The sequence below is a fragment of the Microcaecilia unicolor genome, chromosome 6 (assembly GCF_901765095.1).
Source record: "Microcaecilia unicolor chromosome 6, aMicUni1.1, whole genome shotgun sequence".
NCBI lineage: Eukaryota > Metazoa > Chordata > Amphibia > Gymnophiona > Siphonopidae > Microcaecilia > Microcaecilia unicolor.
In genome coordinates, this window is record NC_044036.1 from 139,738,577 (window position 1) to 139,764,276 (window position 25,700).

Here is a 25,700-nt window from a genome sequence, read left to right on the forward strand (position 1 = left end):
CTTGTTCGTTCTTTCTTTCTTTCCGGGAGCGGCTCGTATCTTTTTCTAACTATGGAAATGCAAATCTTCGGATTACAGCTAGGGCAAAAGCGCGACTTCACCGAGCTTTCCCCATGGGTATCCTTCCATACTTTCACTGCCTCCTCCTCGAGCGACTCCAGTTTCGGGTCGGACATGTTGCCGCTGAGCTCTCCTCTGACGTAACTTCCTGTTTCTGGCAAGCCAGGATGCTGAGGGAGAGACGTTGTGCGTGTCAGGGGATGGGGCAGCGGAACTGTTACTTAGTGGGGGAGAGTAGAAGAGATGGGGACGGGGGCTGGGCGTGTGAGAGCCGAACGCGCCGTTCGGTGCTGAAGGGATTAGACTCGTATACAAGATAGTAAGAAGCTAAAGACGGCCTGGTTTACAGCTCGTATTTCTGCGTTGCAGGTGTCTGAGCAAGGAAGAGGAGAGACAGACTCTTGCAATCATGTCGATGCATTCGGTGCTCTTACTTGCACCTATCACCGCCTTAGAATTTGTAGGTGATTATCTTCTGTCAGGTAAGTCTGGAAAATCAGCATTATTCATGCTATCTGATATGCATTATATGATGTTTCTGTGTTATTGTGTGCAAAGTGGGTATGAAAATTTTAGTAAACACACAATTGCAGCAATGTTAGCAGTTTGCTTGCACTATAGCTAGTTGGTTTGTATTTAAATGAGCTGGGAACCGAGGATTTATTGTGCGATATTGTCCTGCTTAAGCGCTATTTTTTCTGGAGCCATATGGTAACCCTTCTCCAGTGTGCTTTGAAGCTAGACGCAATAGCATGGACTAAAGGACAACAAACAAAACCACTATGGGAGTGAAGGGCCCCATGTGGGCCACAGAACAGCCGGAGTGATGGGAGGAAGGGGGAATAAGCCCTTTTTGATGGTTCTTTTTAACTAGCAGTGCTACTATAAATCTTCCTTACATTGCAGTGTGGTACACTATTTCTTTCTAGTGTTTTGTTGTAATTTTTACTTTTTTTCATTTTAGGTGAAGGACCAAACCTTACAGTGCATACTTTAAAACATGAGAGTATGTGTGCAGTGAATCACTTGCAGGACCTGCTCAGAAATTATCGCATTCATGGCATTAAACAATGTGGCAGCCCCTGTCCTGGAAATGAGATGACTGTCTTGGCAGTGTTTGGAGGTAAAGGGCTTATCATCCTGCAGTTCATCACCTTTGATGATGATAAAGTGAAGTTGATTGAAATGTGCCAATTCCAAGAGCTGCATGACTGGATTTGGGATCTTCAGTGGTTAAAGGATTCACTGGAGATTCCCTCTTCAATTGCTTTAGCTCTTGGCCACAACTCAGTGGTGCTTTATGACTTTTTGACACAAAGGACACTTAAAGAAGTTCACTGTGAAGAAAAATGCATTTTGTATTCTGCTCATTTTGTTGGAGACTACTGGGATGAATTGACTTTGGTTGCTGGGACAGTCTTTAACCAACTTGTTATCTGGCAAATGGCCAGTCCCATTGGTGATGAGGGGAGGATAAAGCCCAGATGCAGGATCAGTGGACATGGTGGTGTCATTTTTAGTATTTTCTATTTAGAAAACAAAGGTATCTTGGCATCTGCATCAGATGATAGAAGTCTTCGTTTGTGGAGTGTTGGTGACCTGAAGTTGATTGAAAATCCCGTCCATTGTTCTCTGGTGTTATATGGTCACCAATCTCGAGTTTGGTCAGTTAGGTTGCTCAGTGACTGTATCATTAGCATTGGAGAAGATTCAGCCTGCATCATATGGAACTACAGTGGGGATGTTGTACATCATTTTAGAGGTCACAAAGGATGCAGTATAAGAGCAGTGGCTGTGCATGAGACCAATGGTTGGGTGGTCACTGGTGGGGCTGATTGTGGTATCAGACTCTGGAAGATTAATGGAAATAAATCTGATGGATCTTGTCTTTTGCAGCTAAACTTCAGTGCTGGCAGTAGGCAAGGGACACCGAAAGCTGTGACACTGGTTGACACAAGTTGCCTTCTAATTATGACGGATACTGGTGGCCTATACACTTATGATTTGACCTGTAAACATTGGAAATTTGTTTTGGAGGACCCAGACTTTCAGTCCTATAGTTTGCTCAAAGTGGTTAAATTAGCTAATAACTGTGCAATATGTTCTATTGGCAATATAACAGGACATATTAAACTATTTACTCTTTGTCACCCTGAGGAAGCCAAAGACTTAAGACTTCATGAGGGAAAAGTACATAACCTGAGCTGGGTGTTGTCTGATGGCCAGACTTCAGATCTGTGCAATCTCTTTTCCTCTGGCCCAGATGGAATAATGGTTTGGTTAGAAATATTTTGCTCTTCAGGACAGATCAAATGTATTACACAAAAACGTCACTACTGTTTACCACTGTGCAAACAGAGATGGCATACTAGCATAGTATTTTTACCCAAAGAAGAGCTGATTGTTGTTGGTGACCGCAGAGGATCCTTACTGTTATATTCGTGGGTCACTGTACAGAACGTTGTTACAATAAAGGCACCAGGTGGGGAAACCTTTACAGAAAACAATTCTGTGTGTCACAGTTTAGAATCTGCAAGCATATGTGACAGAGAGACTTCTTACCCAGGGCAGAAACTTCATGCTGAAGGTCCTAATTCTATTCTGTTTGGAATTCATGGAAAACTGGGAGTGACATCAGTGAGTCATCATGATGGTCTGCTGTACAGCACTGGGAGAGATGGCTGCTACTGTCAGCTCAGAGTGGACAGTGGTCAGCTGAAAGTACTGAGAAAACAGAAACCCTGCAAAGGGATGGACTGGGTTGAGAAACTTTATTTCACGCCGGATAATGACCTGCTAGTGATGGGTTTCCATTCCACAAACTTTGTACTCTGGAACTCAAGAACGAATGAGAAGCTCCTGTGTGTTCCGTGTGGTGGAGGTCACAGGTCATGGAGCTATGACTGTTCTTTATCCACCAAGATCTTCACTTACATCAAGTCTGGAGACACATTCATCTATCAAAACAAGTCTACTGACAAAAGTCATTATGTCCTTAAAGATTCTCTGCATGGTCGAGAGCTCACCTCTGTAAGGCATATAGGGAAAATACAGACTAATGAGACTTTAAATATTTTGCTTACAGGTAGTGAAGATACAACTGTGAATATTTTAGCATTTAATGGGTCATCAAACACAGTGTTTCCACTAACAACCATCAGTGGTCACTTATCAAGTGTAAGAGCCCTGGCTTTTTTGAGAATCAGTAACAAAGACCTGGAAAACTCGACCATGTCCACAGTTTTCTTTTCAGCTGGAGGCAGAGCAGAAATTGAATGTTACAGGTTACTGATCAGCCATGAATGCAACACCAGTGGTATCAGATGTCAGGTGATCCACGTGGCCTCTCATAGGCTGGATGAACACTGGGATCATATGAAGAACAAGCACAAAATCGTCAAAATGGACCCAGAGACCAGGTATTGCTGTAGATATAAGAGCATGTCATGGCCATGATGTTGCTGCTGTTATGTGCCACTGGGGTATTGCCTTTCTTACCAGATGTAGGTGCAGACACATTGTAACACTTTATGGTAATGGAATTCATTCTTGAAAATTCAATAAGAATGATGAGGCAGTGGAACAGGGAGCAAAAAGTCAAGTTAGACCTCTGGCTAATAAAAAGAAATTAACATGAGAGTATGTGGAAGCAAATGTAAGTAGTTTAATTTATTAATATTTGCTTATTTGCCTTTCAGCAGTAATTAACAAAACAGTCTACAACAAAAACATGAAAAAATAATCTAGGGAATAGGGTGGGAAGGAGAAGTGTAACAGACAACTACATTTTCCTTCAGTCCTGAGTCCAACTTGCTCAAAAAAATAAGTCTTGAGTCCCTTCTTGAAACTTAAGAGGGAGCTTTCATCTCCAAGGCAGCATCACAGGTGGCCTCAGGGAGAAGGAATGCAATAGTAAGTTAGTTTCGGGAATGTAAGGTAGCAAATAGTTTGAGAAATAGTCTGGTTCATCAGTAGATAAAGATTTAGGCGCAGTTATTAGTATTTTAAATTTAATATTCTCCGAGGACAAGCAGGCTGCTTGTTCTCACTGATGGGTGACGTCCTCGGCAGCCCCTCCAATCGGAATCTTCCTAGCAAAGACCTTTGCTAGCTCTCGCGCGCACCGCGCATGCGCGGCCGTCTTCCCGCCCGAAACCGGCTCGAGCCGGCCAGTCTTCTTTCGTCCGCACTCGGTACGGCTGTGTTTTTTGCCATGGTGAGCCCCGGAGAGTCGACCTCGCGCGTCCGTTATTTAATCGACGTGTTTTTTCTTCGGAAAAGTTTCTTTTCGTTCGGAAAGTGCTCCGGAAACCCTCTTGGGTTTCGTTTGCCTCTTCCCGTATTTCCAGTCTTTGCCCCGGTAAGTTTTCTTTCGTTGTCGGGGTAGGCCTCTTTTCGGCCTCGGTCGAGATTTTTCTCCCTTAAAGTTTTGGTGCTCCAAATTCGTCATTTCGGATTTTGACTTCGCCGGCGTGATTTTTCCGCCCATGACATCGAAGCCTTCCAGCGGCTTCAAGAAGTGCACCCAGTGCGCCCGGGTAATCTCGCTCACTGATAGGCACTCTTTGTGTCTTCAGTGTCTGGGGGCCGAGCACCGTCCCCAGAACTGTAGTCTGTGTTCCCTCTTACAAAGGCGGACTCAAGTAGCGAGATTGGCCCAGTGGAACGTTTTGTTCTCGGGCTCTTCGTCGGCATCGGCACCGGGGTCATCGTGTGCATCGACGTCATCAGCGTCCAGACCTTCTTCCTTGGCTGCCAGTGCATCGAGTGCATCGAGGCATCGGCCCTCTGCATCGGCGCCGAGACATCGGATAGCTGCATCGACGTCGGTGGTACCGGGACCTCGTCTCCTGATGTCGTCGGACGGTGGTGCATCGAGTGGAGTGCAGGTGAGGGCTGTCCATTCCCCTGCTGGTGGCGGTGAGCCCTCGGGTGGGTCTCCTCCTACCCTGAGGGCTCCTGCGGTACAGCCCCCCCGAGACCGACCTCCTTCGGCCTCGGCCCCGAGGAAGCGACGGATGGATTCTACGTCCTCCTCGTCGGTGCCGGGGAGCTCCGGTGACATGCTTCGGAAGAAGTCGAAGAAGCATCGACACCGGTCTCCTCCCCGCGTCGGCACCGAGAGCTCTGGGTCGCCGAGGGAGTCGGCACCCAGCAGGCATCGGCACCGAGAGGACCGCTCACCCTCTGTTCAGGAGGTGTCGATGCGCTCCACTCTGGACAGCCCGGAACAGGTTCTGACGTCGACGCCTGCATCGACCTCCATGCCTTTCTCTGCAGCCGCTCTGAACGAGAGCCTCCGGGCCGTTCTCCCAGAGATTCTGGGAGAGCTGTTGCGCCCTACCCCTCCGGTACCGGCGGTGCTTGCGCCTCCGGTACCGTCGAGCGTGGCGCCGGCTGGCCCATCGCCCGGGGTGAGGTCCCCGACGTCGGTACCGCGTGCGGTGCCGACTGCGGCCACCTCCCAGGAGGGCTCCCCGACTACGTCGGCGGAGGGAGCTTCGCCGATGCGGGCGAGGGAGTCTACCTCTCGACGCCCCCATCGTGGACGTGGCTCCACGGAGTCGAGCCGGGCACGGTTGCAGACGCAGGTCCGTGAACTTGTGTCTGACACCGAGGGTGAGGCCTCGTGGGAGGAAGAAGAAGACCCCAGATATTTCTCTGACGAGGAGTCTGAGGGTCTACCTTCTGATCCCACTCCCTCTCCTGAAAGACAGCTTTCTCCTCCCGAGAGTCTGTCTTTTGCTTCCTTTGTCCGGGAGATGTCTACGGCCATCCCCTTCCCGGTGGTTGTGGAGGACGAGCCCAGGGCTGAAATGTTTGAGCTCCTGGACTATCCTTCTCCACCTAAGGAAGCGTCCACTGTTCCCCTGCACCATGTCCTCAAAAAGACATTGCTGGCGAACTGGACCAAGCCTTTAACTAATCCCCACATCCCCAAGAAGATCGAGTCCCAGTACCGGATCCATGGGGACCCAGAGCTGATGCGCACTCAGTTGCCTCACGACTCTGGAGTTGTGGATCTGGCCCTAAAGAAGGCTAAGAGTTCTAGGGAGCATGCTTCGGCGCCCCCGGGCAAAGACTCTAGAACCTTAGACTCCTTTGGGAGGAAGGCCTACCATTCCTCTATGCTCGTGGCCAAAATTCAGTCTTACCAGCTCTACACGAGCATACACATGCGGAATAATGTGCGACAGTTGGCGGGCTTGGTTGATGCTCTTCCCCCTGAGCAAGCCAAGCCTTTTCAGGAGGTGGTCAGGCAGCTGAAGGCGTGCAGAAAATTCCTGGCCAGAGGAGTTTATGACACTTTTGATGTTGCGTCCAGGGCCGCTGCTCAAGGTGTGGTGATGCGCAGGCTCTCATGGCTGCGTGCCGCCGACCTGGAGAATAGAATCCAGCAGCGGATTGCGGACTCGCCTTGCCGTGCGGACAACATTTTTGGAGAAAAAGTCGAGCAGGTGGTAGAGTCTCTCCACCAGCGGGACACCGCATTCGACAAGTTCTCCCGCCGGCAGCCTTCAGCTTCTACCTCTACAGGTAGACGATTTTTCGGGGGAAGGAAGACTGTTCCCTATACTTCTGGTAAGCGTAGGTACAATCCTCCTTCCCGACAGCCTGCGGCCCAGGCTAAGCCCCAGCGCGCTCGCTCTCGTCAGCAGCGTGCGACTCAGCAAGGCCCCGCGGCTCCCCAGCAAAAGCAAGGGGCGAGCTTTTGACTGGCTCCAGCAGAGCATAGCCGACATCCAAGTGTCAGTGTCGGGCGGCCTGCCAGTCGGAGGGAGGTTGAAAGCTTTTCACCAAAGGTGGCCTCTCATAACCTCCGATCAGTGGGTTCTGCAAATAGTCCGGCAAGGACACACCCTCAATTTGGCCTCCAAACCTCCAAATTGTCCACCGGGAGCTCAGTCTTACAGCTTCCAGCACAAGCAGGTACTTGCAGAGGAACTCTCCGCCCTTCTCAGCGCCAATGCGGTCGAGCCCGTGCCATCCGGGCAAGAAGGGCTGGGATTCTATTCCAGGTACTTCCTTGTGGAAAAGAAAACAGGGGGGATGCGTCCCATCCTAGACCTAAGGGCCCTGAACAGATATCTCGTAAAAGAAAAGTTCAGGATGCTTTCCCTGGGCACCCTTCTACCCATGATTCAGCAAAACGATTGGCTATGCTCTCTGGACTTGAAGGATGCCTACACACACATCCCGATACTGCCAGCTCACAGACAGTATCTGCGATTTCAGTTGGGCACACGCCACTTCCAGTACTGTGTGCTACCCTTTGGGCTCGCCTCTGCGCCCAGGGTGTTCACAAAGTGCCTAGCTGTGGTAGCAGCAGCGCTTCGCAGGCTGGGGGTGCACGTGTTCCCATATCTCGACGATTGGCTGGTGAAGAACACATCCGAGGCAGGAGCCCTGCAGTCCATGCAGATGACTATTCGCCTCCTGGAGCTACTGGGGTTTGTGATAAATTACCCAAAGTCCCATCTTCTCCCAGTGCAGAAACTCGAATTCATAGGAGCTCTGCTGGATTCTCGGACGGCTCGTGCCTATCTCCCAGAGGCGAGAGCCAACAACTTGTTGTCCCTCGTCTCGCGGGTGCGAGCGTCCCAGCAGATCACAGCTCGGCAGATGTTGAGATTGCTGGGCCACATGGCCTCCACTGTTCATGTGACTCCCATGGCCCGTCTTCACATGAGATCTGCTCAATGGACCCTAGCCTCCCAGTGGTATCAGGCGGCTGGGGGTCTAGAAGACGTGATCCACCTGTCCACGAGTTTTCTCGAATCCCTGTATTGGTGGACAATCTGGTCCAATTTGACTCTGGGACGTCCTTTCCAAATTCCTCAGCCACAAAAACTGCTGACAACGGATGCGTCTCTCCTAGGATGGGGAGCTCATGTCGATGGGCTTCACACCCAAGGAAGCTGGTCCCTCCAGGAACGCGGTCTACAGATCAATCTCCTGGAGTTGCGAGCGATCTGGAACGCTCTGAAGGCTTTCAGAGATCGGCTGTCCCATCAAATTATCCAAATTCAGACAGACAACCAGGTTGCCATGTACTATGTCAACAAGCAGGGGGGCACCGGATCTCGCCCCCTGTGTCAGGAAGCCGTCAGCATGTGGCTCTGGGCTCGCCGTCTCGGCATGGTACTCCAAGCCACATATCTGGCAGGCGTAAACAACAGTCTGGCCGACAGACTGAGCCGGATTATGCAACCTCACGAGTGGTCGCTCAACTCCAGAGTGGTGCGCCAGATCTTCCAAGCGTGGGGCACCCCCTTGGTGGATCTCTTCGCATCTCGAGTGAACCACAAAGTCCCTCAGTTCTGTTCCAGGCTTCAGGCCCCCGGCAGACTAGCATCGGATGCCTTCCTCCTGGATTGGGGGGAGGGCCTGCTGTATGCTTATCCTCCCATTCCTCTGGTGGGAAAGACTTTGTTGAAACTCAAGCAAGACCGAGGCACCATGATTCTGATTGCTCCTTTTTGGCCGCGTCAGATCTGGTTCCCTCTTCTTCTGGAGTTATCCTCCGAAGAACCGTGGAGATTGGAGTGTTTTCCGACCCTCATCACGCAGGACGAAGGGGCTCTTCTGCATCCCAGCCTCCGGTCCCTGGCTCTCACGGCCTGGATGTTGAGGGCGTAGACTTTGCCTCTTTGGGTCTGTCAGAGGGTGTCTCCCGCGTCTTGCTTGCTTCCAGGAAAGATTCCACTAAGAGGAGTTACTTCTTTCTGTGGAGGAGGTTTGCAGTCTGGTGTGACAGCAAGGCCCTAGCTCCTCGCTCTTGTCCTACACAGACCCTGCTTGAATACCTTCTGCACTTGTCTGAGTCTGGTCTCAAGACCAACTCTGTAAGAGTTCACCTTAGCGCAATCAGTGCATACCATTACCATGTGGAAGGTAAGCCGATCTCAGGACAGCCTTTAGTTGTTCGCTTCATGAGAGGTTTGCTTTTGTCAAAGCCCCCTGTCAAGCCTCCTACAGTGTCATGGGATCTCAATGTCGTTCTCACCCAGCTGATGAAACCTCCTTTTGAGCCACTGAATTCCTGCCATCTGAAGTACTTGACCTGGAAGGTCATTTTCTTGGTGGCAGTTACTTCAGCTCGTAGAGTCAGTGAGCTTCAGGCCCTGGTAGCCCAGGCCCCTTACACCAAATTTCATCATAACAGAGGTCCTCCGCACTCACCCTAAGTTCTTGCCAAAGGTCGTGTCGGAGTTCCATCTGAACCAGTCAATTGTCTTGCCAACATTCTTTCCCCGTCCTCATTCCTGCCCTGCTGAACGTCAGCTGCACACATTGGACTGCAAGAGAGCATTGGCCTTCTACCTGGAGCGGACACAGCCCCACAGACAGTCCGCCCAATTGTTTGTTTCTTTTGACCCCAATAGGAGGGGAGTGGCTGTAGGGAAACGCACCATATCCAATTGGCTAGCAGATTGCATTTCCTTCACTTACGCCCAGGCGGGGCTGGCTCTTGAGGGTCATGTCACGGCTCATAATGTCAGAGCCATGGCTGCGTCGGTAGCCCACTTGAAGTCAGCCTCCATTGAAGAAATTTGCAAAGCTGCGACGTGGTCATCTGTCCACACATTCACATCTCATTACTGCCTGCAGCAGGATACCCGACGCGACAGTCGGTTCGGGCAGTCAGTTCTTCAGAACCTGTTTGGGCTTTAGGATCCAACTCCACCCCCCGAGGGCCCTGTTTGTTCTGTTCCAGGCTGCACTCTCAGTTAGTTGGTAAATTTTTTAGGTCAATCTCAGTTATGTCCTCGCCGTTGCGAGGCCCAATTGACCATGGTTGTTGTTTTGAGTGAGCCTGGGGGCTAGGGATACCCCATCAGTGAGAACAAGCAGCCTGCTTGTCCTCGGAGAAAGCGAATGCTACATACCTGTAGAAGGTATTCTCCGAGGACAGCAGGCTGATTGTTCTCACAAACCCGCCCGCCTCCCCTTTGGAGTTGTGTCTTCCCTTGAAATGTATTGTCTTGCTACATACTGGACTGGCCGGCTCGAGCCGGTTTCGGGCGGGAAGACGGCCGCGCATGCGCGGTGCGCGCGAGAGCTAGCAAAGGTCTTTGCTAGGAAGATTCCGATTGGAGGGGCTGCCGAGGACGTCACCCATCAGTGAGAACAATCAGCCTGCTGTCCTCGGAGAATACCTTCTACAGGTATGTAGCATTCGCTCTATTGGAACCTAGTATTCCACATATGAAAGGAGGGGGAGAGAGACATGGTTCAATCTCCTTGCATGGAAAAGTAGTTTTAATGTAGTGTTTTGAATTATTTGTTCTTTTTTTATGGCAGACGTTCTAAGTAGATATCATTAAAGGTGAAGGAGAGTGTCCTGTGTATTTTGCTGACATTTTTTCCTAATTTACAGAAATGCAGGTATTCTTGTTTTGTATGTCTTGGTATCTGATCAGGACCTATCTGTTGCTGGGGTCTGTACTTATTGCTTTTGTAATGTTGTATGTTTGATTATTCTTTTACTAAAGTTACCTGCTTAAATTAAAAAAAAAAAAAAGGTGAAGGAGAGTGAACAGGATGGAAAAAGGTCTAAGACATTCTTTTGTTAACCTGTTTTCAAGGTACATGTCCATTGTGGTGGTGAATGAAAGGCTGGATCTGGATTCAGGACAACTCATTTCTTGCTTGTTCCTGGCTGCAGCTTGCAGTGACGGCTGTGTGAGGTGAGGTATAGGAGAGACAGGGCAACAATTGAGCTGTGTCTAGATAAATATCCAGGAGTCATCCATTAAGCACATATCAAAATAAACTTGGATGAAACTGTAGAAACCTGTCATGCAGTGTCTGTTCTTGATTCCCAGCTGTGATGTTTCAGGTTATTCCTGATGTCTGAACACTCCCAAAGGCTGCTTCTCATTGCCGAGTCTTTTCATCACCAGCATTGCGTTCTCAAAGTGGAAACATTCACGCATAGATTTGCTGCAGGTAGCAGGTGAGCGTCTGCGGACAGAATTTCTATTCAGATTTTGTGTGCAATGTTAGAGGTGTTCAGATGTGATGGGTGCACTATTTCCATTTCTTGGGAATCAGAAATTTGTGCAATTTAAAGTAATTAAAATTACCTCTTAATTTGTTTCATTGATTAGATTTATACCTGTTCATAGTTTATACTCCTTACCCGATTGTTTTGAATATTAGTGAATCCAGCTACTTGCTGACTAGCCATAGTAATCCCATGCTTGATAAATGTAAGCAGGGAGAGATCCACCACTGACCAGTTGTATCTCTTGTTACAGTGCTTTGTTTCACAACAGTATTTTTACTGCTGTGCTGAGTTTTGGATACAGCTTAGAACAGGGCAGTGCATGCAGACAGATCTCATGCATATTCATTGGAGAAATCCTGAAAATCCGACCAGGTTGCAGCCCTAAGGACCGAGGTTGCTCACCCCTGGCTTAAAACATAGATCATGGTGCTGTTTTGTGGAACTCATGATCTCTTCTCAGCCCTAAGAGGATGACTAGAACAGTGAGGGCACTCGATTGGCACATATCCTATATGATAATTCTCACCTCCAACATTCTGAGTTGCCTGGGACCGTGGCTCATTCCGAGTTGGTCTGCTAGGCTCCGTAGATCAGGCTGACATCACCGTAGCCATTATGATGTCAACTTCAGAACCTAGGGGGAAAAAAAAACATGCCTCACAGCTGAACCATGTCCAGAGGAGGGTCGCTGGAGGGGGGGCAGGGGAGAGAGGACGGTCGCTGGACATGGGTGGCTGCAAGGGGGGCAGGGGGTCACTGGACATGGGTGGCTGGAGGAGGGGCAGGGGAGAGAGGAGGTTCACTGGACATGGGTGGCTGCAGTGGGCGCAGGGGGAGAGGAGGGTCGCTGGACATGGGTGGCTGCAGGGGAAGAGGAGGGTCGCTGGACATGGGTGGCTGCAGGGGAGCCGAGGAAAACCTTGCTACCGCCCGTTTCATTTGTGTTAGAAACGGGCCTTTTTTACTAGTATTCTATAAAGGAAAGTAGGGCATCTACTTTTATTTACAGACTCTTAGCATAACAGAGTATTTGCACACGTGCCAGCATTTTTCCCAGCCATAGAGGTGGTGGAAATGCACCTAAGTTCCATTGATACAGATGTAATGTAAGTATTCCGTAAATTATGCATCTAATTGTGGTCTGCACCCAGATCCCGTCCATAGGTATGCCCACCTGCAAACTAGAAGCTAGTATTTATTTATTTATTTGTATTTTATTTTAAAACTTCTATAGGCAGATTACAAATCAACATACACAATAAAATCAAACAAAAGATTCAAAAGCAGATCAAAAATCATCCCTCCTAAACAACCAAAAGTATTAACTCTGTTTGTGTTCAACAATTGACAAAATTGAGCCCTGCTGCTACACTGTCTCAAATAAGCAGGCAATACGGAACACTGCTTCGATGGATATATATGTGTGTCAGTGTAGGCATAAATGCTAGTGTTCTGAACATTTGCACAGTAACTGGCTTGTAAATGTTACCAATCACTGAATAGAGTTTTACCCCTAAACACTTTCCTTTCCTCATTGGCTGTTCTCCTTGCTATTCAGGGGATTTCTGGTGCATTTTTTTTTTAATTTAAAGTTTAAAAGTTCATAATTCAGGAACAATATACACAAAATGGAATCACCACATTTAACTTATAAAAGAAAAAAAAATCCAACTAGTCCATATCATGGGATTTTTCCTGGACCTATATGTCTAGCTCCATCTCTACCTGTTTTCAAATCTATGCTGAAAACCCACCTTTTCACTGCTGCTTTTTAGCTTCCATTACTCCCTCACCCATAACTGTCTGTATTATTTAGATTGTAAGCTCTTTTGAGCAGGGACTGTCTCTGTATCAGGTGTTCTCCGAGGACAAGCAGGCTGCTTGTTCTCACGACTGGGGTTGACGTCCGCGGCAGCCCCCACCAACCGGAAGAAGCTTCGCGGGACGGTCGGCACGCAGGCCACGCCCACCGCGCATGCGCGGCCGCCTTCCCGCCAGTTCCTTTTTTTCCGCGCCTGGAGAGAGTCGTGCTTTGCCGCTCTCTCTACTTCAGCCGCCGGATTCTTGCGATCGCGTATACGCGGATCGCGCTTCGTTAATTTAATTTAATTTCCTTTTATTATAGTTTCTTTTGCAAAAAAAAAAAAAAAAAAAAGACTGCGCGTGTGGAGCACGCGCTCCCCTTTTCCCTCGCTTCCAGCGGGGACGCCTCGTTGCGGCCTAGTGGCCGCTCGGTCGGCTAGTTTTTTCGTGGTGTGATTTTAGCCACCATTGCCGACTTTGACTTCGCCGACGCGATTTTTCCGTCGATGTCCTCGAAGGTCCCGAGTGGATTTAAAAAGTGTGGTCGCTGCGGCCGGCCGATCTCGCAGACCGACACCCACGCTTGGTGCCTCCAGTGCCTCGGGCCGGAGCACAATCTCAAGTCGTGCGCGCTGTGTCTCGGTCTCCGGAAACGGACTCAGGTTGCGAGGCAAGTTCTGCGGGACCGTCTTTTTGGAACTTGCGCCGGCCCCTCGACGTCGACCTCGACGGCATCGGTATCGAAGGCCGGATCTTCGGTACCGGTATCGATGCCCGAGACATCGGCACCGATGGCAGCGACCCCAGGAGAACAGGTCCCGTCGGCCCGCCGGTCCGCCGGTGAGAGTGGGGTTGAGAGGCCGCGTGGGCTGTCGGCCCCGGTCACTCCCTCAGCTCGTGAGCCACGGGACCGAACCCTGTCGGACCCGGTACCTCGAGACCGAGGGGGATCGACCTCCTCCTCCTCCATGCCCTCCGGCGCCAGTGACGTGCACCGGAAAAAAGACAAGAAGCGCCGTCACCGGGAGCCCTCGGTGCACCCTGAAGGGGAGTCGACGCCGAAGCGTCATCGCAGAGAGGAGAGATCTCCGTCGGTGGTGGAGGTACTGACGCGTCGGGGTTCCGGCACCTCGGTGCCGTCTCCTGGCCCCCAGCAGCTTCTGGCACCGACACCCTTACCGGCCCCACCGCCTTTCCCGGCAGCGGGCCTGGACGAGTGCCTCAGAGCCATCCTTCCGGGGATCCTGGAAGGGCTGATGCGCCAGGCTGTGCCGGCGTCGGGGGTGCTTGCGCCCCCGGCGCCGATGACTGTGGCGCCGGCGAGCTCTAGCCCGGCGCCGGGGCTGTCGACACCGCCGCCGCTTGCGGTGCCGGTCTCGACCGCCACGCAGGTGGAGTCCCCGTCGACGTCGATGGAGGGAGCTCCGTCCCCGCCGGCGCGGGAGTCCACCGCTCGACGACACCGAGGCCTCGGTGCCTCGACGTCGAGCCGGGCCCGGTACCGGACTCAGCTACATGAGCTCATGTCCGATACCGAGGATGAGGACTCGTGGGGGGAAGAGGAAGACCCGAGATATTTCTCCTCAGAGGAGTCTACGGGCCTTCCCTCGGACCCCACGCCGTCACCGGAGAGGAAGCTCTCACCTCCTGAGAGTCTCTCCTTTGCCTCCTTTGTGCGGGATATGTCTATAAGCATTCCCTTTCCCGTGGTCTCTGTGGAAGAGCCGAGGGCCGAGATGCTCGAGGTCCTCGACTATCCATCACCACCTAGAGAGTCCTCCACGGTACCGCTGCACAATGTCCTGAAGGAGACGCTGCTTCGGAACTGGGTGCGACCACTAACTAACCCCACCATTCCCAAGAAAGCAGAGTCCCAGTACAGGATCCACTCTGACCCAGAGCTCATGCGGCCCCAGTTGCCCCATGACTCAGCGGTCGTGGATTCTGCTCTCAAGAGGGCACGGAGTTCGAGGGATACCGCCTCGGCGCCCCCGGGGCGGGAGTCTCGCACTCTGGACTCATTTGGGAGGAAGGCCTACCAATCCTCCATGCTCGTGACCCGCATCCAATCTTACCTGCTCTATATGAGCATCCACATGCGGACCAATGTGCAACAGCTGGCGGACCTGGTCGATAAGCTCCCGCCGGAGCAGTCCAGGCCATATCAGGAGGTGGTCAGGCAGCTGAAGGCGTGCAGAAAGTTCCTGTCCAGGGGGATTTTTGACACCTGTGACGTGGCATCTCGTGCTGCGGCCCAAGGTATAGTGATGCGCAGGCTCTCATGGCTGCGTGCCTCTGACCTGGACAACCGCACCCAGCAGAGACTGGCTGACGTCCCTTGCCGGGGGGATAATATTTTTGGCGAGAAGGTCGAGCAGATGGTTGACCAACTGCATCAGCGGGAAACCGCTCTCGACAAGCTCTCCCACCGGGCGCCTTCAGCACCCGCCCCCGCGGGCGGGCGTTTTTCCCGGGCTCGGCAGGCTGCACCCTATTCTTTTGCGAAGCGTAGGTACAACCAGCCGGCCCGAAGGCCTCGTCAGGCACAGGGACAGCCCCAGCGCGCTCGTTCCCGTCAACAGCGTGCGCCTAAGCAGCCCCCTGCGCCTCCACAGCAAAAGCCGGGGACGGGCTTTTGACTGGATCCACGGGAACATAGCCGCCCTACAAGTGTCCGTACCGGACGACCTGCCGGTCGGAGGGAGGTTAAAATTCTTTCACCAAAGGTGGCCTCTCATAACCTCCGACCAGTGGGTTCTCCAAATAGTGCGGTGCGGATACGCCCTGAATTTGACCTCCCTGCCTCCAAATTGTCCTCCGGGAGCTCAGTCTTTCAGCTCCCATCACAAGCAGGTACTTGCAGAGGAACTCTCCGCCCTTCTCAGCGCCAATGCGGTCGAGCCCGTACCACCCGGGCAGGAAGGGCAGGGATTCTATTCCAGGTACTTCCTTGTGGAAAAGAAAACAGGGGGGATGCGTCCCATCCTAGACCTGAGAGGCCTGAACAGATTCCTGGTCAAAGAAAAGTTCAGGATGCTTTCCTTGGGCACCCTTCTGCCAATGATTCAGAAAAACGATTGGCTATGTTCCCTGGATTTAAAGGACGCATACACTCACATCCCGATACTGCCAGCTCACAGACAGTATCTCAGATTCCGCCTGGGCGCACGGCACTTTCAGTATTGTGTGCTGCCCTTTGGGCTCGCCTCTGCCCCACGAGTGTTTACAAAGTGCCTCGTGGTGGTAGCGGCCTACCTACGCAAGCTGGGAGTGCACGTGTTCCCATATCTCGACGATTGGCTGGTCAAGAACACCTCGGAGGCAGGAGCCCTCCGGTCCATGCAGTGCACTATTCAGCTTCTGGAGCTGCTGGGGTTTGTGATAAATTACCCAAAGTCCCATCTCCAGCCAACCCAGTCTCTGGAATTCATAGGAGCTCTGCTGAATACCCAGACGGCTCAGGCCTACCTTCCCGAAGCGAGGGCCACCAATCTCCTGGCCCTGGCTTCGCAGACCAGAGCGTCTCAGCAGATCACAGCTCGGCAGATGTTGAGACTTCTGGGTCATATGGCCTCCACAGTTCATGTGACTCCCATGGCTCGTCTTCACATGAGATCTGCTCAATGGACCCTAGCTTCCCAGTGGTTCCAAGCCACCGGGAATCTAGAGGATGTCATCCGCCTCTCCACCAGTTGCCGCACTTCACTGCTCTGGTGGACCATACGGACCAATTTGACCCTGGGACGTCCATTCCAAATTCCGCAGCCCACGAAAGTGCTGACGACGGATGCATCTCGCCTGGGGTGGGGAGCCCATGTCGATGGGCTTCACACCCAGGGTCTGTGGTCCCTCCAGGAAAAGGATCTGCAGATCAACCTCCTGGAGCTCCGAGCGATCTGGAACGCACTGAAGGCTTTCAGAGATCGGCTGTCCTGCCAAATTATCCAAATTCGGACAGACAATCAGGTTGCAATGTATTACGTCAACAAGCAGGGGGGCACCGGATCTCGCCCCCTGTGTCAGGAAGCCGTCGGTATGTGGCGTTGGGCGTGTCGGTTCGGCATGCTTCTCCAAGCCACGTACCTGGCAGGCGTAAACAACAGTCTGGCCGACAGACTGAGCAGAGTCATGCAACCGCACGAGTGGTCGCTCCATTCCAGAGTGGTACGCAAGATCTTCCGAGAGTGGGGCACCCCCTCGGTGGATCTTTTCGCCTCTCAGACCAACCACAAGCTGCCTCTGTTCTGTTCCAGACTTCAGACACACGGCAGGCTAGCGTCAGATGCCTTTCTCCTTCATTGGGGGACCGGCCTCCTGTATGCTTATCCTCCCATACCTTTGGTGGGGAAGACCTTACTGAAGCTCAAGCAAGACCGCGGCACCATGATTCTGATAGCGCCCTTTTGGCCTCGTCAGATCTGGTTCCCTCTTCTTCTGGAGTTGTCCTCCGAAGAACCGTGGAGATTGGAGTGTTTTCCGACTCTCATTTCGCAGAACGACGGAGCGTTGCTGCACCCCAACCTTCAATCCCTGGCTCTCACGGCCTGGATGTTGAGGGCGTAGACTTCGCTGCGTTGGGTCTGTCTGAGGGTGTCTCCCGGGTCTTGCTTGCCTCTAGGAAGGATTCCACTAAAAAGAGTTACTTTTTCAAGTGGAGGAGGTTTGTCGTTTGGTGTGAGAGCAAGGCCCTAGAACCTCGTTCTTGCCCTGCACAGAACCTGCTTGAATACCTTCTGCACTTATCAGAGTCTGGCCTCAAGACCAACTCAGTAAGGAATCACCTTAGTGCGATTAGTGCTTACCATTATCGTGTGGAAGGTAAAGCCATCTCTGGAGAGCCTTTAGTCGTTCGATTCATGAGAGGCTTGCTTTTGTCAAAGCCCCCTATCAAGCCTCCTACTGTGTCATGGGATCTCAACGTCGTCCTCACCCAGCTGATGAACCCTCCTTTTGAGCCACTGAATACCTGCCATCTGAAGTACTTGACCTGGAAGGTCATTTTCTTGGTGGCAGTTACTTCAGCTCGTAGGGTCAGTGAGCTTCAAGCCCTAGTAGCTCATGCTCCATATACTAAATTTCATCACAACAGAGTAGTGCTCCGCACTCACCCAAAGTTCCTGCCGAAGGTGGTGTCGGAGTTCCATCTTAACCAGTCAATTGTCTTGCCAACATTCTTCCCCAGGCCGCATACCCGCCCTGCTGAACGTCAGTTGCACACATTGGACTGCAAGAGAGCATTGGCCTTCTACTTGGAGCGGACGCAGCCCAACAGACAGTCCGCCCAATTGTTTATTTCTTTCGACCCTAACAGGCTAGGGGTCGCTGTCGGGAAACGCACCATCTCCAATTGGCTAGCAGATTACATTTCCTTCACTTACGCCCAGGCTGGGCTGACTCTTGAGGGTCATGTCACGGCTCATAGTGTCAGAGCCATGGCAGCGTCGGTGGCCCACTTGAAGTCAGCCACTATTGAAGAGATCTGCAAGGCTGCGACGTGGTCATCTGTCCACACATTCACATCTCATTACTGCCTCCAGCAGGATACCCGACGCGACAGTCGGTTCGGGCAGTCGGTGTTGCAGAATCTGTTTGGGGTGTAAATCCAACTCCACCCTCCAGGACCCGAATTTATTCTGGTCAGGCTGCACTCTCAGTTAGTTGTTCTTCGTAGGTCAATTTCTGTTGTACCCTCGCCGTTGCGAGGTTCAATTGACCTGGGTTATTGTTTTGAGTGAGCCTGAGAGCTAGGGATACCCCAGTCGTGAGAACAAGCAGCCTGCTTGTCCTCGGAGAAAGGGTATGATACATACCTGTAGCAGTTGTTCTCCGAGGACAGCAGGCTGATTGTTCTCACCTACCCTCCCTCCTCCCCTTTGGAGTTGTGTGTTTCATATTTTATTGCTTGTCATTCAACTGGCGGGAGCGGTCGCGCACGGGCGGGAAGGCGGCCGCGCATGCGCGGTGGGCGTGGCCTGCGTGCCGACCGTCCCGCGAAGCTTCTTCCGGTTGGTGGGGGCTGCCGCGGACGTCAACCCCAGTCGTGAGAACAATCAGCCTGCTGTCCTCGGAGAACAACTGCTACAGGTATGTATCATACCCTTTCAGCGCTGCATGCGTCTGGTAGTGCTATACAAATGCTAATAATAATAATAACTTAAAGAAAACCTTCAAGCATTCAAAATTAGGAAAAAAATGTTCCTTATTACAATCATTTCTCATTACACTTTACAAATGACTGTAAATGCAGTGAATCCCAAAATACATATTTCTTATCTTGAAAAATAAGAATGCATTAACAAGGAAATTTGAGAAAAAAAATTAGCTCCCAGGGTGAGAACTTTAGGCTTTAAAGCCAAAAAGCTCTAAATCAAGTTCTAGCATTGGTTAATTCTGAAACTATTTCTATCCTTGTTAGTATTTACCTGTAAGGCCTCAGGGAGACCAGCAGGGGGTGGATCAACTTGACTCACCTTAAACAGATTTGACAGCCGTTTTGAAAGACACTCAAGAATGTGATCAGTACTAGGTCCACCCTCTTTATTTTATTTTTGTTACATTTGTACCCCGCGCTTTCCCACTCATGGCAGGCTCAATGCGGCTTACTTGGGGCAATGGAGGGTTAAGTGACTTGCCCAGAGTCACAAGGAGCTGCCTTGGTCACTCTGGCATCTGAATTAGATAAGAACTTGATTTTGAAGTATTTTCTGCTGTTGGTTTCCAGGAGCGTGTTTCTATGTAGCGTAGCCACTGATGGTAGCCTTGCATTCTGGGATATCACTCCTACTGTGGACTTCGCTAAGAGCAGTCTGGAGCTCACAGATGGAGAGGTTCAGCCAACAAGTAAGAGATCTACCTTTAATGTGTATTTTTCTGACATTGTAACATGTTCCTGTAATTAAGATTCAATTTTCTTATCTCCAAGTTTATCTTATTGATTGTATTTATCTATATATTTGATCATTTTACTGTTTATTCATTTGTTACATTTGTATCCCACATTTTCCCACCTTTTTGGAGGCTCAATGTGGCTTACATAATACCATTAGAAGATCGCCAATTCTGGTATGGACAAAATACAGACTGCAGTTGTAGTAGGGTAAAGTTCATGTGTGACAAAAACATTTAGGGATTGAAAAGAGGAGGAAGGGTTTAGTTATTTCCAGTATGGTTTTGGTTTCATTGTGTTGCAGGGTTCAGGCATTTAGGTTGGATCATTAGGGTATGCCTTTATGAACAGGTTAGTTTTTAGTGCTTTCCGGAAGTTTAAGTGGTCATAAGTTGTTTTCACGGCGCGGTAATGCGTTCCATAGTTGCGTGCTTATATAGGAGAGGCTGGATGCATAGGTTGTTTTATATTTTAGACCTTTGCAACTTGGGTAGTGGAGATTTAGGAAAGTTTGTGATGATCTTGTAGTGTTTCTAGTTGGTAGGTCTATAAGTTCAGTCATGTATCCCGGCGCTTCACCGTAGATAATTTTGTGTACCAGGGTGCAGATTTTGAACTCAATACGTTCTTTGATTGGGAGCCAATGCAATTTTTCTTGTAGGGGTTTGACACTGTCGAATCTTGTTTTGCCAAATATGAGCCTGGCTGCTGTGTTTTGAGCAGTTTGGAGTTTCTTTATGATTTGTTCTTTGCATCCCGCATAGATTCCGTTGCAATAGTTATGCTGAAGCATGTGTGTGTTTGTTCCTGTAAAACCAATTTCTGAGTGTGATATTACTTTTTAACAGACCTTGGCATCCCAGCTTTGATCGTTCAGGTCCATCAGTCTGGAATAAACAGCCTCCATGTTGAAAAAAACTCAGACGGACATTATCTCGTGGCAAGTGGAGGTGATGACAACTCCATTCATATCTGTGTCATCTCCACAGAAGTGACACCAGGCAACGTCGCATCATCTGAGCTCGGACGTACAGCACGGTATCAACAGAACTGCAGCTCTTGCATCCGGCTGCTCAAGAAGTTTGTAGTTCTGTCTGCCCATTCAGCCCCCATCACAGGACTTCGGATTCTTCACCCAGAACTGCTGGTGTCTGTTTCTGTGGACCAGCGGCTGACGCTGTGGAGGTTGGGTGACAATGGTCTTCAGTTTCTGTGCAGCAAGTTCTGTCATGTGGCTGATGTAGCTGAATTAGACTGCTGGGCAGATAGCGAGCTGGCTCATTATACTGTTTTATGTGGTCAGGGGCTTCAGATTATCAAGTGTGTAATTTGATTGAAGGTTCAATATCATCCAAGGAAGTGTAAGCAAAATTACCATGATCAAGAGAAGGACATTACCATCAAATAAAGGAAATTCATTGTGCCTCTGTGCTGAAGGTTTGTTATTTGTTATATCAGCATGTCTTACTTTATATCCATTAGAATAATGTAAATATAGAATCTCCTGAAACAAGTCTATCCTTGTCAAATGAGTAGGTGATCCACCAAAAGCACTTTTTTGTCCTCATTCCCCCCTCCCCCAATTCCTCTTTATATTCTTTAAATATCTACTGTACCTGTACTTTAATATGTAAACCACTTCATAGGAGCCCCTCCCAATGTTGAGCAAATTCCTCAATCATTTTGAAAAGTTGGCTCCTATGAACCGCTTTGGTCGTATCGCAGAAAGGCATTACATCAAGAATCTCATAAATATTTGTTTTGGGGGGTGGGGCTGGTAGCAGTTTGGAGTTTTGGTGGGTGGGTGGCTTGAGAGAGTTCATGGGGGAAGTCTATAAGGGTACATGCCTTTAACTAACCTGTCACTATGATTGGATGCTTGGATTATTGTATCTTTGCTATTTTATGATCATTTTTCAATAATAATTCAAATAAATATAGACAAACTTGTTCAGGCTTTTACCAGCTTCCTAACGTTTAAATAGCTTTCTACATCTCGATTCCACAGGCAATGCATTCCAGACATAGGGAGAACAATAACTAAAAGCTGTCTGATGTATTTTTAGACAACCTAATCTCAGTACCTCCCCCATCTATCGCCAGTGCTTGTCTTGACCACAAAGCTCTTTCAGATACATGATTTTTGTTTTCTGCTATGTCTGTTGTCTAGACAGGGTCAACTTTAAAAGCTCATTGAAACTTTTTAAAGCACTGTTACTTCCAATGCAGTTTGGACAGGATTGGCATGATCTAACCTCCAGTATACAAAGCCTGAGGCCCAAATATGCAATAATTAACATTCTGAAGTGAACTCAATCTACTGGTTAAGTAGTGAGAAAAAGGAATGGGGGGGGGGGGGGGGGGAGTCAAAGAGGCCACTGATCATCTTCTCTCCCACACCCAACTTAAATGTTAAAAATTAAAAATATAGAAGGGGGGGGGGGGGAAGGAAAGCAGCACTTCTTTATTCAACTGTTCATGTTTCTTTATTAATACTGCCTTTCCATGGTAAAACCAAAGCAGTTTATATGTGTTACATACAGGTACTTTCTCTGTTCCTAGTCCGCTCCACAGTCTTACATTTTGTACCTGGAGCAATGTCACTTTTTGATTTCACTGTGCTGCTGAGGTTGTTTTGAAACAATCTTTGTTCCCATGCAGAATTGAAAATAGGCCTAATGCAGCTGGAAGGCCTGGCCCAGGCCTCATGTTGGCCTCCTTATACCAGTTGCTAATCCTTCATTCCTTCCTATCACCACCCAACTGTTTCTTGGTGCTCAAACTGCAACAGTAGTGTATGTTTTACTTTTGCTCTTTCCTCCAAACCCACCTCCTCCTTCCCCCTTAAAAAGGAGAATTTTTAACATGTAAGACTGTTTGTGTCCTTGATGCATTGGTATTCATCTTCCTACCTGCAGCTGGAAATGGAGGTCAAGTTCTAGGGTGACTTTATTTGCCTCCCCCTCCCCGCACAAGGGTATGACATAACAAAAAGCATTTCAGTAATCCTATGTCAAAGATAAGCTCAAAACATAATCAAGTATAAATTCAGAATATTTATGTAGATTTTCCAGCAGCTGGCCAAATGCTTCTGTCTCCCCTCCTAAAGGAGGCCCAGCAGTCTCTCGACCAGCCCCAGGGCCGCTGATGCAATTTCCCATAAAAGAGACCAAGGCTCTACAGAACAGAATCTGGACTAGTCTGGGAGAACGTGAGAAAGAAAAATGAACAGGTACATTAAATTTCTTTCTTATGGTTAAGTCTATTTATTGCAATTGAGAAAGTCAATTCCAAAAGTCCATCTTAATAATGGCTTATGGACTTTTCTTTTAGGAAGCTATCCAAACCTTTTTTTTAAACCCCACTAACTGCTTTTTACCACATTGTCTGGCAACAAATTCCAGAGTTTAATTACATGTTGAGTAAAGAAATATTTTCTCCAATTTGTTTTACATTTACTACCTTGTAGCTTCATTGCATGCCCCCTAGTCCTAATATTTTTGGAAAGAGTAAACAAGTGATTAATGTGTACCCGTTCCACTTCACTCGTTATTTTATAGATCTCTATCATATCTCCCCTCAGCTGTCTTTTCTCCAAGGTAAAAAGCGCTTTAGCCTTTCCTCATAGGGGAGTTGTCCCATCTCCTTTATCTGTATATATGCAAAAATATCCCAACCTTGCACCTGCAGGTCAGCAAAAGGCCATATTCTGTTTTGCTGCATTAGGGATGCTAAATGCAAAACACCATGTTGCTTCCATTGCCTAAATACCTCAGAGTCTAACCCATGGTAAAGTTCAAATTCCCATTTATGGGTAAAAAAAATCTGTACTGTATTTTCCAATATGTGATACCACACCTCAATGGCCTCCATTGCACTTAAATGTTTGTGGTATCTTATTCACTCTGCTTTTCCAGACATACCTAGAAGGGGAGGGTGGCTGTTCCATCTCTGCTATGTAGGGAGCAACAGAGAAACAGTGGTGCCTCAAACTGTCCTCTCTAAAACTCATGGGTGCAACAAGAAGAGCAGACAGGTGGGAGCAATGCTGCTGGGCAATGGGAAGAAGTAATGCCCGTCAGATCCTGGAACTACTGCCCCACAGAGCAAATCACCAGAGTATGGAGACCATCCAGCCACTGACTGATGTCTGCATAAACTCCTGCCTTGGGCATGTATTTCACTGGAGGAGGCATAGCCCCTCAAGACAGTCACTCCAGGAGCTTTAGTAGAATACATCAGTGTGGTAGCAATATGCCACCATCTGCAGAAAAAGATAACTTCTCTTTATGTGCTTCCTGCTGTAATGCATCCTCACAAGGGGACATGAAGTCACTGAAGATCTTTGTCTCAGTCTCTGTCTCCATCTGCTGGTAGAAGGGCAAACACCCATTTGTCTAGATTGGTCTGACAAGCCAATCAAGAAAAAGCAATTTCCATAGTGTTCCAGAATTTGAGCTGTATCTCAGGGACTACAGATGGTTTTCATCTACATCTTGAATAATTGAATGATTGGGTTCCTTGGCCAGCTGTGGTTATTCATTCTTCTTTAGCCTTCATGCATATTTTATGGCCTTGTGTTTCCAGGGGTTATTGTGATAATCTGACTCTGTGATGTTGCTTATCATTAGCTGACGTCTGTCCTCACCAGGAGCTCGCAATGACCCTTAACTGAGCTGGAAACAGCAGCTATTCCATTCAAAGACTGAACTTTCTGTGAACCAGAATACTGTTGAAACCCTCAATGGCTAATGAGTACTATAGAGATGTGATATGCAAGGTATTTCACTTAAATATCTGCAGCTCTGACAGGTTTGATTTCTTCATTAGGATTCTTGCTTCTTTGTTTCATAAACATAAGTGGGGTTCGCCACCTGCACAGATCCACAAACAATTTACCAGACCTACAACTCCAAGAAAGGTGGATCCGGGGCCGTTACATGGAACCAAGCCAGCATGCAAAGGTTAGTAGCTGTCAACTGTGATCCATGCGAGACCTGCAATGTAATCGCATAATCTGACAAGATATATAGTTGCTTTGGAAGTTTCAGCCCTTGAATATTTTATGTTGTTTTGGGGTGACTGGTGGGGAAGAAAGTCCATAGATTAAATAGTACTCATATGTTGTCAATGGAGCAGTAATTCTAAAATATTGCATTTAAATGATCAGGTCATGTCAATGTGAGTCGGTCTGGCACCAATACACCTCACTGCTTTAGTTTAGATCAGTTTAAGGTTTAGAAGTTACATCTGGTTCTTTATACCACACAGTAGAACAAGTAGTTTCACAGTATATACTTGTAAGCCTGTACTTCATACCTTTATGATATAAACAAAAAGATTAAAAATACATTTTGTCAGGTGTTCTTGCCCACGGGGAAATATCATCATGTAAAAGAATCAGGGACAGGCAGGGAGCAAAGGTTCCGTTTCTGGTACAAAAAGCAACCAAATGAGTAGGGTCATTTGATATTCCTGAAGGGCTGTATGCGTCTAGCAAATCATCAACATTATCACAAGTTATTCATTTTGTTGAATAAAATTACAAAAAATTGATAAATCTGAACTATAATTATAAGGATAAAATATGTAATTGTAACATACATGACATGGGTTCCTAGCACGAAAGAGAACCTACCTTGTCTAGTTTAACTGGCCTGTCTTTTGAGTTATCCATTAAAATTTGGTCTACTTCTGAGTTATTCTCTTGTCTAGATAGCACCTTCTCCTGGCATCAATTTGTGTGTGCTAATTCGGGCAGTGCACCTTCAAGAGCACAAGACACCAGCTTTGCCACTAATTAAAAAAACAGGAAAAGGCTTTGGTAAGTATTGAATTACAGAATGTTTGTATTACTACTGTTTGACCCATAGTTCATGGGCTGCATTTCAGATATATTCGCGCTTAACTGAAAATTTTGGTTAGAAGCCATTTATC

The 25,700-nt window shown here is 48.8% G+C and overlaps 1 protein-coding gene across 1 annotated transcript; it reads left to right on the top strand.

Annotated features, from left to right (window-relative positions):
* The first annotated feature begins 236 nt into the window (after positions 1-236).
* On the top strand, positions 237-24,690 carry WDR6 (WD repeat domain 6). Its single transcript, XM_030206280.1, has 9 exons — positions 237-246; positions 430-542; positions 1,025-3,479; positions 10,650-10,751; positions 10,904-11,020; positions 19,599-19,717; positions 20,612-21,200; positions 22,873-22,995; positions 24,594-24,690. Exons 2-7 carry the CDS (start codon positions 470-472, stop codon positions 21,094-21,096), a joined length of 3,351 nt encoding a protein of 1,116 aa, XP_030062140.1. The 5' UTR covers positions 237-246; positions 430-469; the 3' UTR covers positions 21,097-21,200; positions 22,873-22,995; positions 24,594-24,690.
* Positions 24,691-25,700: the final 1,010 nt, after the last annotated feature.